This window comes from Gymnogyps californianus, chromosome 9 (genome assembly GCF_018139145.2).
Source record: "Gymnogyps californianus isolate 813 chromosome 9, ASM1813914v2, whole genome shotgun sequence".
NCBI classification, from domain to species: Eukaryota; Metazoa; Chordata; class Aves; order Accipitriformes; family Cathartidae; genus Gymnogyps; species Gymnogyps californianus.
Genome location: NC_059479.1, coordinates 17,206,513 through 17,219,508, shown reverse-complemented (window position 1 = coordinate 17,219,508; position 12,996 = coordinate 17,206,513). Strand labels below are relative to the sequence as shown.

The 12,996-nt window shown below is 43.1% G+C and overlaps 1 protein-coding gene across 1 annotated transcript; it reads right to left on the bottom strand.

Annotated features, from left to right (window-relative positions):
* Nucleotides 1–513: 513 nt before the first annotated feature.
* ESX1 (ESX homeobox 1) lies at nucleotides 514–11,432 on the bottom strand. The gene is made up of 6 exons (XM_050902029.1): nucleotides 11,419–11,432; nucleotides 10,260–10,447; nucleotides 9,565–9,793; nucleotides 9,421–9,466; nucleotides 3,211–3,497; nucleotides 514–1,912 (listed from the first exon to the last, which is right to left on the bottom strand). Exons 1-6 carry the CDS (start codon nucleotides 11,430–11,432, stop codon nucleotides 1,687–1,689), a joined length of 990 nt encoding a protein of 329 aa, XP_050757986.1. The 3' UTR covers nucleotides 514–1,686.
* Nucleotides 11,433–12,996: the final 1,564 nt, after the last annotated feature.

The following is a 12,996-nucleotide window of genomic DNA, read 5'->3' as shown; positions in this document are numbered from 1 at the left end:
TCCTACCTGTGCTAACAATGAGGTCTTATAAACCCAGAAATACTTCCAGTCTTGTGGCAGGGTACGACTCAAGAGCAAAGCTGTTAGTATTTCAGAGGAAATGGAAAACTGATCTGTCTGATCCAGCAAACTGCCTTCTCTGTCGTGCAAGCTCAGAGGAGTCTACAGAAGCAGCAGTTAGCTATCTGGAGCTCTGCACTCAAAACTCTAGCCTTGAAAACATCTGTGTAGTCTTGAGAATAGTCCCAGAGCTGCCTTGAGAAAGAAGTTCTAAAATATACAAAATCTTTTCAGTGTAAATGTAAGTGCTTGAGAATAGTCTTGAGGAACCAGGTAGCATCGATGGAAGAGCTCCATGTTGTCCCATCAACCCACAGAAACAGAGCTTGCTTGGAGCGCCGCTACAGATGTGGGGAAGATAATCTTCATGTGTAGTCAGCTGTTGGCCTTTCTTTTGTAATTGCTGAGCAACAATTAGCACTTGTATAACTCTACCATTTCCACAGTGTCATGTTTGTTTAATCAGTCCTCACAACAGCCCTGTGAGGTAGGCGAGTAAGCTGCAAAAGGAGGATACTTTTTACCCTCACTTTACACTAAAGCATCAGACCTATAGATGAGAGAGTTGTTCTCAGTCCCATTTCCTGGAGGGGGAAATTAGCAAAAACTTTAAAATGACCTGTCAGAGGTCAGAAAGGGAGTCCAGGATTTTGACGAACTGTAGACTCCTGCTCAGTAAGGTCTCTGTTGTCACTCATTCCAACATCAGTCCAAGGAAGAATTTAACACTTCACATTTAGTTTTCACTTAAATTCTGAATCTACTCAAGGCATGAAATGTCTGCAAATGTACAAGTAATCTCTTACCTTACTGGTCTGGTAAGATGTGCCAGTAATCATGTTAAAAGTATTCAGCAAACTCGTATTTACAGCTATGAGCTACTTATTGATACGTATATACATACATAGAGAACTACACGCAATTTACTGCGCATTGATAACCTACTTTCACAGGATACAGTTTTCATATACAAAGGTTAAACTTTTTTAATTATTAAAACATTGCCACCCTGAACATAAAGCAAACATTTATTTTTTTTAGTCTGAAACAAGGTTCTCTTTGTACAAACCTAGCTCTGAATCAAAAGCCTATACTGAAAATAGTCCCCAACTTGTTCCTGCTAAGTCTGTCTAAAATGCAAGATTTCACTGGCATTTGCACTTCAACATGAAGCATGGTCTCAAAGTTAGTAACTGTGTACTGATTCTTACGTCTCAAGTACTGCATGTAAGAGTTCCTCCTGAGAAGTGAGTTAAGAATTGCTTAGAAAACTGAAGTTATTTCTACGAAGAATTTTGAACCTTTGGACTAGCATCTGGTGAGTTTGAAGATTTCAAAGCTTCAGATTCATGTTAGCCTGAATTACACAGACGAGATAGTTCCTGCTTCTATTTCTGTAGTGTCAGAAATGATACAAGCCAATTTACCACCTGATTTCATGTTGTAATGAAGGAAACCAATTTTTAGCGGGGTTATTTCCTTTCAGTCCCTTACTGAAGATGGAGGAACTACAGCTCTGGGTGTGTGTGTTTTCTTTCTCTTTTTAAATGTGTCTCTCTAACGGGAGCTACTTATTGGAGAAGGCATTCACTTTCCCCTCCGTGGCTGTAGTCTGTGGGAGAGCTCCTAACAAAGTTCTTTGTTAGTGTTTGTAAGACTGGAGATGAGGTTTAATTGAGGGATTTGTGCTGAATGTTCTTTCGCTTTGAGTCTTAGTGCTGCAATGCTTGACGTTTTCCTTTCAACTGCTGCTGGATCAGTGAAGGCAGTAAGAGCAGGGTCTGATGGGGGTCCAGGAGCTTTCATTAGTACTGAAGCTGTTGTCATGAGAGGATTTAAAGCATTGAGAAACCTGTATTTGAAAGAAGTCAATATTATCCAAATTAAGAATTGTTTTGGAGAACAAGTACTTACTGAGTTGCAGCTTCCCCCACCCAAAGTATTAGAAAAAAAGGTGCCAAAATTTCCAATTTCTTCCAAATGTACATTTTGTTTTCCAGGATGTATTTTAGCTTTATTTTGCAGTATAGTGTCTTGCCCTTAAAAAAATCACCAAAAAACCCCACCCCAAACAAAAAACCAAACACTTTTAACTAAAACAAATACAAGAGATGATCAGACATGGCATGCAGATACCTAGAACAGCAACCATTTGCTTAACTCCTAATGCTAAATCCTTTCTAAACAAACCTTGGATGGTGTAGATTGGCCTGTTCTGTGAAAGCAATAAACCACCTCATAAAAAGACCAATTTATGTGGCTGTTTATGCAGCCAATTTGTTCAGACAAGTTTATTCCACGTGAAAAGCAGCATTTGTCCGTCTGTTAACGTGGAACTACGATACAGGCTATAATTTCAGCAAGAGGAGAGCACTATCTTCTTTTTTTTTTTTAAATATATATCTACACACCTATTATATGTATATACACCCACACACTACACACGTGCTTTTTTGCTGTCTTATGGGGTGCACTATTATTGCTGATAAATTTCAGGTTGCCGGGCAAGAAAGCCCAGACAGCAGGTTCAGCTGAAATGAATTGCTGGAGTTCTAGGTGTCTGACTACAGAGAAAGAAAAGGAGGCTGGCTGTGGGCTTGTTCTATGTGTTGAGAGCACATCACCTGCCAAGGGAAAAGGACTGGCTTTTAGTAGGACATGTAAGAATCGGCAAGATCTCTCTCATTCTCTCTCTCTAGAGCTGTATCACTCTTGCACAGGTAGCCAGGCTCCTGGTCTCCTGAGAAGACGTCTAATACCTTTATTCTGTCAAATCACCTACAAGCCATGTCTGTCTGCAGTCACATCTTCATGGTGTATAATCTGTGTCAGTCTGTGAGATAAGGATGGAGCTGGAGCCACCTAGATTACAGCAGTCTATGTGAAGACTAGAGTTCAATGAGACCAAAATTTCAGTAAGTATGCACAATTGTTCTTCAAAGAGCAATTACACGTTAAGTTTTTACTAGCATGACTTAAAACTAAATCTTGCTATTCCTAATCAAGTGATCCTATACAGGAACTAACCCTATTTTAGCAAGCTTATTTATCTATAGGAGCACGTTTATTGAGAACATGTGAGTATCAAACTAATAAAAATGCAGCATTTTTTAACAGTTTTGAGATTTAGAAAAAAATTTAATTCTATACCTTCCAAAATGTGGATTTAAAATAGGATTTCTGAAGAGAGAAGTCCAGGTAAGGCTGCTGAGGCCAAATGGCCCTAAGGTTGAAGGACTAAAGGCTGGAGACATGGATGGCACAGCCAGTGTTGAAAGAGGCATTGACCTCCACGTGTGATCTAGGAGGGGAGAATGACTCAGTGGAACATCCAAAAATAGACCAAGTGGGTGCGTTAAGGAGATTCCTGGAACAGTCCCCAGAATTTCATTTTTTTCACGTTTCCTCCACTTTGCCCTTCTGTTTTGGAACCAGACCTTCAATAAGAAATTATAAAGGCATTAGCTGAACTTACTCTGCAGTTTGTCTTACCAGCTACTACTGCATGCAGTGATACAGGCGGCAAAATATTTACTGTTAAACCAAAAACCACTTCTTTAATATTAAAGATCCATTCATAAATGCCTTAGTGGGTTTATTAAGAAATAAATCAGTTATAAATATTGTAAATTTGACTACTCTCTAGCTCTGACTGAGTAGTCCCATATGTTTTAAAGCCATTGTAATATGTAAACCTATCACCTGAGAACTCATGATCAGTTATTAAAAATGACCATTCTTCCTTTCATAAGCTATTTATTGAAAATTAAATTTCAACAAAGCCATTCAAGAGGTGGCTATTTCTGTACAGATACCTCAGGAAGAAACTTAATCATGACTGTAAGAGTAACTAGGCCAAATATATGGTGTGTGCTTTTTATCTTGATAGCTGGACCATATATTTTTATACAGGGGATTCAAAAGTAAAATGAGAAGCTTTTGTTATCTACCATGAATGCAAACAGCATATAGTTATATGAAAGTGATTAACTGAATTGCAGTGAAAGCCAATACTAAACTAGAAAATCTAGTAAGCAGTATTAGAACAGCGTATCAAGCCGTTCCTAAAGGGGCTTTAGCTAGTATTGGTTTTATGTAGTAAGCTGTTGAGTATATTGCCTCTTCAAGCCTGACTAGTCATTATTTTAGCCCATTAAACATCTTTTAAAGACTTTAGTCAATCGAATCTACAGACCAGAAAACTGACTCTTCACACTGTTATTCTTTAGCATTCACTGAGCAGAACCTTTCAGACCCAGGATGGTAGCAGAGAGTAGAGTGAAGAGCATCAGCTCTAAAACAAGGGATAGAGGACCTAAACCAAGGATATTTAAAAATGAATGCTGCCGAGGTTGAACACTCAACATCCGACTGTACTCAGCTGCTCAGGTCTTCTAGCCCCCTCTGCAGTGGAGGCCATTGAAGGTGGATTCTGAACTGGATCTGGATTTGGAAGAAAGGCATTAGCTGTGGCCCATAATCTCATTCAGCAGTCTTGTATATAACTACTGTTGAAATTCAGTGAGCTCCTTGCAAGCACGTTCTATGTATAATACTTGAATGCACTAATCACGATTCAATATTTAGTAGAGAGTGGTAACACAAGGACCAAGAGTCATTGGAAGGACCAACTGCTGTCCTGTACAGAATTACGACTTTCTGAAATTTACTTCTGATTTAGACAAAGGTAAACTTCAAATATGAAGGTCTTTTACCATACAATGTAGACAACTTCTTAATAAGAATCTAGCAAAGCCACTAAAACAAACTAAAATAATAAATTTGCAAAAATTCAAGTCTCAAAAAAATTACAACAGATGCTAGTTATTCCTTTGGTATTAGTATTTCTGAAACAGTAAAATTCTATGGAAATCTGTATTATGACAAAATCTTTGGATTCAGAAGTTTTACGGATGCACGATCTTTTTTTTTTTAATAGTTGCTTTTTGTATCTGCAATTATATTTCAGTCAGAAAATGTTTTCAAAGAGTTTTAAATTTCTGTTGTGTAACATCTAAAAATCAGGTTTTGGGGGTTCCCAGCTTCACTGCTTGCTTTAATCTCAGACATGCTATATAACCATTTCCAGTGATGTGACTTACCTTCAGGTGCTTAAATAATATTAAGTGTGTTTGGAAGGAAAGCCCTCCACACACCAGGGTGCTGATACCCAAACCAGAAGGCTGTAGCATGCCACAGCCTTGCTGTCCCGAGTTTGATGATGTTCCTATATATGTCAGTAACAATCTACTCTTTCAAAGCGCTTGCTATGGGGTTCTCAGGAGCCAGCTGAAGAATTACTACTCTAGTCCTTTCATTGCCTATATTATCTTTACACTGGGAAGTTGCTGTCCTCCTGGAGGAGGGATTCATGCCCCTCAGGTTACGTACGTAACACAGAATTGTCTCACTGTACAGGACGTCAGCAGAGGGAGGTGCCCTTAAAAGAAAAGTCAGAACATCAAAATTTTGAAGTTGGTACTTAAAATTCTTGAGTGCTCTGACTCATTCTTTGGCCATTTCTCCAGCAACCACAGGCTTTAAATGATCAGATGTCTTACAAAGGCATATCCGAACCAGTGAAACACCAGATGGCTATGCCTGCATGACAGTGAGGACTAGACACTTGGTCTGTATTAGTCCAAGACAGGGGTCTGGTAAGAAAAACAAACTCAATTACTGGGATCAGATGACTTTAAATTGCTGTTAACCAGTAATCCCAAATATTTGTAAGTGGGGCTTAGCTGAGATCTCACAGGAGAAGGCCACCAACTCAAAGATGTTAGTGTTTTCTATGAAAATAAAAGCCAATTAAAAAGGCAGTGAACTGTCTTACACTGCAGATATGCAGATAAAGCCTTTCCTAAAAAGGATAAAACAAATGCTGCAAAGGTGTTAATTTCCTTACTAAATCTTAGCATTGTTCTTCAATCTGTTCTTCATAAAGAAGCCTAACACGAAATGAGATGTCTGCTTTTCTGCTTTCTCTGTCCTAAAGCAAATCCATTTGATCACTCAGACATGCACTTTGACTGCAAAATAACTTTTTTAATGTTACAGGTGATTTTGGGTTTACAACCAAATTTATTTAGTCATCTCTCAGATTTTGTATTTATCAAACTGGAAGGAAATACCAGCATAGATATCTAATAATTATCTTTAGAAAAAAGCTGGCTTTCAGTTCCTTACTGGTACAAACTCATCAATGCAAGTGATAAAAGGAGCAAAGGCATGCCTCATACCTTACACTGACATGACAAACAGCTTTCAAAATTTAATGCGTACTTTATAGTCATTAACATTCAGATTAGTCATCTTGAACCTTTTGTTAAGCAGTTTTCTTTTGCTTCCAATAAAAGGCTTAACTTGCCTTTACTCTATTTTCAGACACATTTAAAGTGCCAAACTAAACATAACAGAAACTGCTATACCAGTCTTTAAGATTTTTATGGTATGACTGTAATATCAGTGGTAAAATACTTTGGAAAAAATGTATTACTTAATACTCAAAGATGAGTTTTAAACCACCAAGTTTGAATTGTATGTTAAGTATTACCCAGATTATTTTTGTAATTACTAGCACCACACATATCTGACAAAGGAGATTTAGGTCTTTTAAAAAGAAAAAGGTGAGCGTGTAAAATTTGATAGCTTTCTTGCTGTAATTTTCTTTAAAAATGTATCCTATTTAATTGATGTAATAGCTAATGGTGATAAAAAGACACATGGATGTGACTAACTGTATCATGTTTCTGCTGTAGCTGAATACAGGATCGTAATCAGAAACTACGACAAGGATGCTTACATCAGTTATATTTGTAAGCTAATGTTTTAACACTGATGCAGTTTATGGTACAGAACTACCCAAGTAATGTTTCACTCCTCACATTAAGAAAATAAAATATTCCTTTAACTTTTTCTTTTCCTCCCATCCTAATATGAATTATGAGAAGCGGAATGGCAACAACAGATGCGAATGGTATTGAAGAGCATCCCAACACGGCTTCAGATTATGAAAAGGTTTTGCAGACTCTCAGACTACCCCTTTCCCAAGGTAAGGAAGAAGACAAAGATTCTTGCTGCCATCTCCCTTCCTCTATACAAGCAAATAATAGGGGTTGGGTGAGGGGATCTCTTTGAAGTGATGCTGAAATGAGAATACGTTCATGGGCAATTTTTTTTCTTATTTGTTCATTTTCATGTAAGACTCAAAATGCAGGAGTGAGGGACAATGTAGTGGTTGGTACCCATTTCAGCTGGTTGATGGAGGGTTCTCCCCAGAGCAGCAGACCTCAATTTGAAAACACACTGAGGTGAAGAAATGGTCTGACTGCACTTGGTAAGATTAGTTTCTTGGGTTTACACTTAAGTAAATAAAAAGATACCGCTTTTCATGTCAGCTGGTTTAGCCAGGTACCATGGAAGAGGTATGGAAGTCTTCATTTCACACAGGACACCATACAGAGCAACTATGAGCGTGGGCATATGAGGCAAGTATTTGGGAATTGATAGCTTGTTAAGTACAGTACATCACCATCTATACAGTAGCTGTTCGTATGCATCCTCTTCCCTCCAGGCTAAGTTGTCCCCCATCTACCACAGGACAAGAACACATACACAGGCAGAGGCACTGTGCACTGGAAATTTACCCTAAGCAAACTGTGCTGACTGTGTGCTCATGCCCAGGAGACTTGTGTTAAGATCTGACAAGGAGTAAGTAGGTGCAAGGAACGGCTCTCTGCTGTTCCTTCCATCCACTGAGGATACATCAACTCTGCTATTTTACTTGTTAATTCTTTTTGACTGCATCAAACCTACACATTTCCATTTCTTTTAGATGAGTCATTAAGAGAAGAGTTCATCTTTGCCATCTACCGTTGCACCATTCCTTCACAGGTCAAATGGACTACAGAGCAAGTACCCCACAAAGTGAATGAGACAGTAACAGGTAAGTTAACAGCTTTTCACCCATGTCCTTTCCACTGGTAGATGCTATGTGTAATTGCCAGATATTGGAGTATTTCAGCGACTAGAGGTTTTAGTGATTGCTGGTGGTAGGGAGAGGGGAGGGCACATAATTTCCTCCAAGTCCACAAAAGAGAGATGAAAAGTGCATCTAGATATTCTCAGACGAGTCAGTTATGAAGTACCATTCATACTTCTAAAGCCTTTTCTGAAGATGGTGCATATTAAAAAAAAAAAGCTAAAAAACTTGCAGCTTTACAGACGTTAGCTAGTGTGAACCATCACAGATCCAGTGACTGAAGTAATGACAACGTATACAAACAAGGATCTGGCATCAACAGTAACAAAGCTATGCAGGAGTACGCAGGGCTGTCACACTGAGCGGCTGCAGCAGCTCTCAGTCTTTCACAAGTATGCACATACCCAGAGCTGTGCTGGAACAGTCGTTCAGTCAATATCTGATACACAGCACAAGCCAAATTTAGTACAATTGTAATTTTGAGCTTAAAAATACTTTGAAAGCCTTCACACTTTTTGAAACAACTTTTTTTTTAAAGCTATGTTTCTGTATAAAAAGGGATTTCTAGCTTATACAAGAGATGAATCTAAAGGAACTGCTTCTTAAGAGGTATTGTTAAGTATGAGTGCTTAGAGTCAGGAAAAGCTACTAGGGTCATTCGTAGTTTAAGAAAACCGCAGGCTACAAGATGATTAGTGTCTGTTTCTGTATGCTGAAGTTCTACAGGCGTTGCTATTATTACAGCCCAGCTAGGCCATGAAATTCTTGTGGACAGTGCCTGACTGTCCTATGAATGTTAAATTAATCTTTTATTTGTTTTAACCAGTCATTTAGAAGTGTGACTGTTTTATTGAGCTAAGTTAGAGCAAGAAGCTAGAGCCTGTCTGAAGCCTAGGTAAATAACTTGGGAAGCCCCACAGAACCCCTCATTTGCTGTAAACCAACTGATTTTTTTTTTTAATACTGTTTTTATAATCTCAAAACTCAGGAGACAATACCTGCCTTTCGGCCCATGAAGACAGCAGCAAATGTGAGTGTGAAGTGCAATCTGGGAATGTTTCTAAGACGCTGTTTGTTTTCCCGTCGCTGAGGTAACTTGCCAATTTCTCCGTCCTTTAAGAACTAACTGAAACGGAGGGCGCACGGCACCCCGACCTCCTGCGTCCCCCCTCCGCTGTTAACTTCTCGCCCAGCTGAGGAAGGGGGGGGGGGGGGGCGGGCGGATAAAGCGTTATTTTTAATAGCTGCTTTCAGCCCTCGCGGGGTGGTTCTGAGCTCGGCCCCCAGCCCCCGGGGAGGCCGCTGGGAAGGAAGGAGGGAGGGAGGGTCGGTCCCTCGGCGGCCGCGGCAGCCCCGCGCCGCGCCCCGGCACTCACCTGCACGCGGGCTTCCGTCAGGTCCAGCCGCACGGCCAGCTCCTCTCTGCGGGGGCAGCACACCGTTAGCCGCCGCGCTGCCTGAGCGGCGCCCGCGGCCCCGGCCCGGCCCTCCGCCCGCCCCCTCCCGCCGGCGGCCGCTACCTGGTGAACACGTCGGGGTAGTGGGACTTGCGGAAGGCGCGCTCCAGCTCCTCCAGCTGGAAGGTGCTGAACGTGGTGCGGTACCGCCGCTGCTTCCTCTTCACCGGACCCGGCGCCTCGCCGCCCGCGGCCGCCGCGCCGGGCGGGCGCCCCCCCCGCCCCGTCGCCACCGGCTCCTCCGCGGGGGCGCGCGCCCGGCCGGGCCGCGGCGGCGCCGCGCGCTCCTCGCCTGAGGGGAGAGAAGCGGGGAGTTACCGGGGCGAACGGGGAGCGCCCCGTCGCCCCGCCGCCGGTCCCGCCGCCCCTCACCGTGCCGCCCCGCGGCGGGGCCCCGGCCCAGGATGCTGTCGATGAAGTAGGAGGTGAGGAGGTGCAAAGCCGGCGGGGCGGCGGGGGTCGCGCTCTGCATAGCGGCGGGCTGGCGGCGGGCAGGGCCCCCGCGCCGCGCCGGGTTTTATTGGCGCGGGCAGCGCCCGGCTGCGCGCCCCGGCATTAGCATTTCATTAGCGCGCTGGCGTCAAGGCCGGGGGTGGGACGCGCCGGGCTCCGCTCGCCGCGCAGGGGCCGGGCCCGCGGCGGCCTCCCCGGGGGCGGGCAGGCGGGCAGAGAAGCCGCCCGGTCGGGGTTGCCCCACCGGGAGGCCGTCCCACGGCCGGGCCCTACCCTTGGGCCGAAGCCGCCCGGCGCCCACTCACCCCCGCTCCCGCCAGGCGGGCCGGCGATAACTTTTGGAAGCCTCCTTCGAGGGCGCGGGTTTGGAGCGGCTGCGCTGAAGTTGTGCCGGTGCCCGGTGGGAGATGCGGGCGAACCTCGCCCGGCTCGTTGAGAACTGTCGCCGCCGCCGCTGCTGGGTCGGGGCTCGCGTTCACCCCCTGCGCTGCTGCTGGGAAGAAGGGAGCAAGGCGTGAGAGCACCTGCCTGAGCTCAAGGAGTGCGAGGGGGAACTCGCTCGCTTACGCAGAAGAAGGGTCACTAGGGTTTGGCTCTGTGTTGCTTCTGCTGAGCTTAAACTTGTTGAATTCAGCTTTTTAAAACGGACCTTGCAAAGTGCCGTGTGCTGACAAGTGCAGGGAAAATGCACAAAACCATGCAAGATTGAGCCTTTTTTCCTGGAGGTCTTTAATTCCGCTCCTGCTAGAATTCTGTTGTCGGTGCTGTTACAGCAATGATTCCTCAACAGGAGGTCTGGAAACTGTTTCCTACACAGAGAGACTTCCAGCAGTTCTGTGATCTTGCTATGGTGTACTGCTAGAGACTGACACAAATTAGATGACAAAATGACTTGATCCTGAGGTCTAGGTTTTGGGGGATGAGAATGAAATGCCAGTTTCTAGAGAGTCTTACAGAGAGTGCAGCAGAACAGGGCTTAAAAAAAATAAAATCCAAAAACCAGTGGCTGAAAGCTGAAGCCAGACAAATTTAGATTAGAAATGAGGCATAGATTTAAAAATCAGTGTGTTTATAACTAACCTTTGAAACAACATAGCTGTTGAAGTTCTGGGTTCTCTGTCTGTCTTTGCATCAAGGCTGGATGGTTTACATTTTAGCTGAAGACGTAAAGGCTGTCAGAGCGGAGATGCTTCCTGAATCTGTGACCTCTCTTACACCAGATGTCTGGCTGAATAATCTTTTGGTTCCTTCTGGCATTGTAGTCCACAAACAAATGATTTTTTTCTTTTGTCCTCCTCTCCTCTTACCTCTCTGGGGCTGTGTGAGTGCTTTAGTGCTTCTATCTTTGGTTACTGACAGACCTCCTTCTTGCTGTCTCACTGCTCTGCCGCAAGGCTCTTCATTGAGTCAGCCCTCAACTTCATTCCTTTCACTGCAAAAATTGTGTTTGGCCTGAAGCAGTACCTTCGTGAACCCATTCCTGCAGCACCTTCCATGAGAAGCTTTGGGAAAGCACTTACCAATGCTAACTCTTGAAAAAGTAGGCTGCCTTTATGAGAGATGACTATATTTAAGGGTAATATTTACAGAAAGTGTTTTTTTTACATAGAGTTTTCTTGACCTTTCCCAGATTCTTGTCCTGTTCAGATCCTGACCCTCAGCTTCAAACCTCAGACTGCCTTTTCTCTCTTTGGCTTTGTAAGGTCCTACTTATGTTTGTAGAAGCGTGTCATCAGAGGAGAACTAAGGTCACAGAGCCATGTAATAGTGGTAAGTGCTGAGGGGAACATAGGAACACAGAGAGAGGTCATGTAACTGAACTCCTGCATCCCCAAACATGGCTGTAGTTTTCAGCTGGAGCCATTTTAGAGGAGTGGGGTTTGGAAGTCGTCTTCCCTTTTCAAGATGTGTGGAAAACACAAGGTCCTTCTGTAGCCTTTTGGAGGGGCAGGGGGCTGGGCATGTGCACCTCTTAAACTCAGAATGGAGAGAGAAAACCTTTAGTCTTCTCCATCTGCCACAAGTTTACCTGACAGACTGAAGGAAAACAGCATACCCTGTGTTACGGACAAAGGCTTCCTGCTGCATAAATTCCCTGATGGTGTGGGCCTTTGGCTGAGGGAACCCAACACTGTTTGACACAGAAGAGCTTATGTTAAGTATGTGGGTTTTTTTCCATACAGATCAAACAAAATGAAATACTTAATTTTACCATGTTCACATACAGTGAGGTGTGTGTTTCCTATGGTTTTAAGTGACTGTACCATAAATTCGCTTTTACTAACAGGTAACCAGGATGTGTGTGCTAATGTGTGTGCTATAAGTAGTGCAAGTATTGTACATGTATTGCCTTTGCCTTTTGGGAGCGACTGTAAGGCTCTCTGGTCCACAGGGTGGCTGAAAAATCTTCTGTCTGAATCACATCCCTAGTGCTTTTGCTAGGTGCAAAAGTTTTTGAATTTGGATCCCAGGACATTTCTTTAATTGCTGTGTTTGCTTCTGAGCTGTTTGTTGCTAAACCATTCTGAATCATTGGTAAAGGCAGGTGTGTTTTGTGCTTCAAAAGTGTTAGCTTTTACAGTAAGAAATGAACATTTGGGAATTATAAAAAATTAAAGTAGATAAACTTTGCATTTTTAAATTATGTATTTTTCAGAGTATGCACAGTCACCTGCAATAATGGAGGGATGCAATTCAGTTTATAGTGGATAGTGGAAAAAATTTCCTAGTGTATCATAGGAGTATTGGGATGTGGTCTGGGAGTAGTACAGTGCAGAGGTCATAGGCCAGTCCTGCACAAGTCTAGGTTAAATCACTAAAATTTACTAGCTATGCTCAGTGCTCTCTTTTAAAGAGTGACATGGGATATGTGTGTGTGTGGTTGTCTATGCTATGATCCTTGACCAAATGGGCCTTTAGTCTTTGGTCCTCCGCCTGCTCTTCCTCATGTGCCTCCAAGAGTTCTCTAGACTCTTTTTTCCTAACAAACTCCCTGAAAGTTCAACATCTTAGGGCACTGCCATTGTTTTCTCTGCTTGCAAT